This window comes from Anneissia japonica, unplaced genomic scaffold, assembly GCF_011630105.1.
Source record: "Anneissia japonica isolate Jap-2015-1 unplaced genomic scaffold, ASM1163010v1 scaffold287623_len557403_cov176, whole genome shotgun sequence".
Lineage (NCBI taxonomy): Eukaryota > Metazoa > Echinodermata > Crinoidea > Comatulida > Comatulidae > Anneissia > Anneissia japonica.
In genome coordinates, this window is record NW_022683923.1 from 527,441 (window position 1) to 530,869 (window position 3,429).

The 3,429-nt window shown below is 43.5% G+C and overlaps 1 protein-coding gene across 1 annotated transcript; it reads right to left on the bottom strand.

The window, feature by feature from the left end:
* Nucleotides 1-1,645: 1,645 nt before the first annotated feature.
* LOC117103088 lies at nucleotides 1,646-3,211 on the bottom strand. The gene is made up of 2 exons (XM_033243588.1): nucleotides 2,917-3,211; nucleotides 1,646-2,751 (listed from the first exon to the last, which is right to left on the bottom strand). Exons 1-2 carry the CDS (start codon nucleotides 3,209-3,211, stop codon nucleotides 1,646-1,648), a joined length of 1,401 nt encoding a protein of 466 aa, XP_033099479.1.
* Nucleotides 3,212-3,429: the final 218 nt, after the last annotated feature.

The following is a 3,429-nucleotide window of genomic DNA, read 5'->3' on the forward strand; positions in this document are numbered from 1 at the left end:
GCACCTTAGGAAGCGGCCGCATCCGAGAGCGATCATTTGGTGTTACGATCCGAACGGTGATTCCGGGAAGAGTTTCATGGCTACACACCTTGCGGCGGTCGAGAACGCGATAGTCTTTCGTTCATGCGAGACGCACGAGGACACGTACGGGTATGGGGGTCAGAGGATAGCTGTGTTCGATCTCGACCGCCGCCAGAGGAGACGCGTCGATTACGAAGTGCTGGAAGGTATCAAGAACGGTCTGGCTTTCGGTGCGGAACGTTTCGCCCCGACCAAATTCTTCGAATTCGTGCCGCACGTCGTCGTGTTCGCAAACTTTCCGCCAGATTGGCGCGCACGATCCGATGGCGGATGGCACGTTCTGGAGATCACGACAAATTAGAGATTAGGGACAATAAAAAATAAATATCCGAGCAAAAAAAAAACAAATGTATTCTATATATTTTTTTTTGTATTAATTGGTGTACCCTTCTGCTTTGTAGATTAGACACATATTCCTTTCTCCACCTATTCCAAAATTCCTCTACCAGATGTTGAACTCTACGCCACCTTCTGCTACAGTACTGGTCGGTATGTGTAAACTTTCCTGGCGGTGGCAACACTACACTTGCCTTGGCAGTGAGCAGATGGCTTGGCGTAATGGCTCCATAGAAGCTTCATTCAAACTGGTCAATGGTCTGCTATTCACAATTGCCTCTGCTTCAACCATGAAAGTATGTAACATCTCGTCATCAAACAAACCCTTATGTATAAATAGTGGGTACTCCTAGTCATCCGTTCCCAAACCCCACCCATGTGAATAGCACATGGTGGATTTAAGATCCAATTACAGTTCAACTTTAACATTTCAGCCTTTACTACATCCTGGTCCATTTCTTGTAGTGTCTCTCGCAACTCCTTTATGGCTCCAATAAAATTTGTACCTTGATCTGAGCGTACCTGTCTAACTGGTCCTCGTCTTGCTATGAAGCGTCTGAAGACATTTATGAATGAATCTGTTGAAAGGGAATGTGAAACTTCTAGATGAATTGCCCTCGAGGCCGTGCAAGTAAAGAGCACTCCGTACCGCTTAATCTCTCTACGTCCACATTTCACGATCCAAGGGCTAAAATAGTCAACTCCACAGTAGCAGAATGGAGGAACTGGATGTAGTCTGTCTTCTGGGAGATCAGCCATCTTTTGACAACTAGGTTGTCTTCGCATTCTACGACACATTTTACATCCATATATTTATCTTGATACTGCGGACATACCACCCACTATCCAAAAGCCAACTGACCTTATTCTGTTGTGCGTTATGCCACGCCCTTGATGGTGAACCTTTTGATGGTAATGATTGACCAGCAACCTGGTAACTTCACATTTGGCAGGCAAGATTACAGGATGTTTAAGATTTATAGAAAGGTCCGACTTCCTCAGGCGCCCACCAACCTTCAGCAGACCATCTTCATCCCTCACTGGGTCTAGCTTGGTCAACTTGGTCCAATTTGGATAGGCACTGCTGAGCTGCCCTTATCAGCAACTTCTCAGCTTGACTCATATCTTCAACCATAATATTGCCTGAAAGTTTACCACCCTTTAACTTATAAATGAAGATGAGGCACAGCGCAAATATTCTCTTGGCTTTGTTCCAACTTGACAATTTCTAAAGGACAGTCGTTATATATTCTGGAAATACTGGGGTCAATTGCATAGCAAAAACATTAACTCTTCTGACTTCTTTATCTTCATTGGAAATTGAAAGCCCATTCACCTCTTTTACCATGTAAACAGGGTCAGATAAGAACTTAGGACCATTCCACCATATTTCTGATGTTATTAGTTTTTCAACTTCCATGCCACGGGAAGCAATATCAGCAGGGTTATCTTTGGTGCCAATGTAATGCCACTGTCTTAATTCATTGCTATTACGTATTAGCTGGACCCTGTTTGCTACAAAGGTATGGAAGCGCTTAGCATCATTAGCTATGTAGCCTAAAACGACCTTACTGTCAGTCCAAAAATGCTCCTTTAAGTTCTTGTAGCAACTCAGTTCCCTTCTCAAAATTGTAGCGATCTTGACTGACACTGTAGCAGCAACATGTTCCATTCTAGGGATTGTTGTTGGTTTCCTGGGCCCCACTCTGGCTTTACTCATCACTAAGGAGCATTTCACGTGGTTATTATTGTCAACATGTCTCAAATATGAACATTCACCATACCCATCCACACTTGCGTCACAAAAATGAGGCAGTTCAGCAGACTTAATGGACAATGGTTCCCTTAGGTTTGGCTTGTAACACCTATCAATCCGGACATTATTTAAATATTTAAGTTGATCTTTCCACTGCTTCCACTTCTGCTCGACACTTGTTGGAATTGGTTGATCCCAATTAGATTCATTGGTACACAGATGTTGCAGTATCTTCTTGCCATCCAAAACATATGGTGAAAGAAACCCTAGAGGGTCAAAAATTGAGCTCACCCTAGATAAGACACCTCTACGAGTGGAAGGGCGTTCTCGAACACAGGAACTAAATTGAAAGGCATCTGAACCAGCATCCCAGAGTATACCCAGGGTTCGTTCTGTAGGAAATGTGCTCCACTGTTTGCACCCATCAGCCACTGAACTGCTTGGCAACGATTTTAACACATCTGCATTGTTTGCCACAAATTTATGCAAGCGAAATCCTGCATCCTTGCACAGCTCTATTGTTCGCTTAGCGAGACTAACACCTTCCTCAACTGTGCACACCGATATTAAGCCATCATCTACATAAAAATGGTTTCTCACAAAGTCTGCTGCATCAGATCCATACTTGCTTTCATACACATCTGCAGCCTTTTTTAAGGCATAATTTGCTACTCAGGGAGATGATGCTGCCCCAAAAATGTGAACCTTCATCCTGTATTCCTTGGGTGCTGAGCTTAGATTACCATCCTCCCACCATAGAAATCTCAAGAAATCTCTATCACAAGGTCGAACTAGAACCTGATTGAACATCTCTTCGATGTCTCCAACGATTGCAATCGGTTCCACCCTGAACTTCAATAGGACACCCAACAAACTGTTCGTCAGATTTGGACCTTGAAGAAGGTAATCATTCAGTGAGGATCCCTTGTAACGAGCTGCGCAATCAAACACTACTCTTATTTTGTTTGGTTTTCTTGGGTGGTAAGGAGCAGGGGCAAGTTGGTGATCTGGCACTCCTTCCGCATAGTTAGACAGCATACCATTCGTGAATGTAACATAATCATTTCTGAATTTTGTATTCCTCTTCAACTTGTGTATCAGCTGATCAAGTCTTATTATTGCTAGCTAATTGTTATCTGATAAGCAAGCCTCCTGTCGGAATGGCAATGGGAACTGGAAATGTCCGTCAACAAACTCAACTCCTTTATCCATGACCTCTATAAATTTCCGGTCATTGACTGACATTGGTTCAGCTT

Coding starts and splice junctions, on each gene's coding strand:
- LOC117103088 (XM_033243588.1), bottom strand. CDS start 3,211: ATGCTGTCTAACTATGCGGAAGGAGTGCCAGATCACCAACTTGCCCCT. Junction 2,752..2,916: donor ATTTCTATGGTGGGAGGATG/GTAATCTAAGCT, acceptor ATTTTTATGTAG/ATGATGGCTTAATATCGGTG.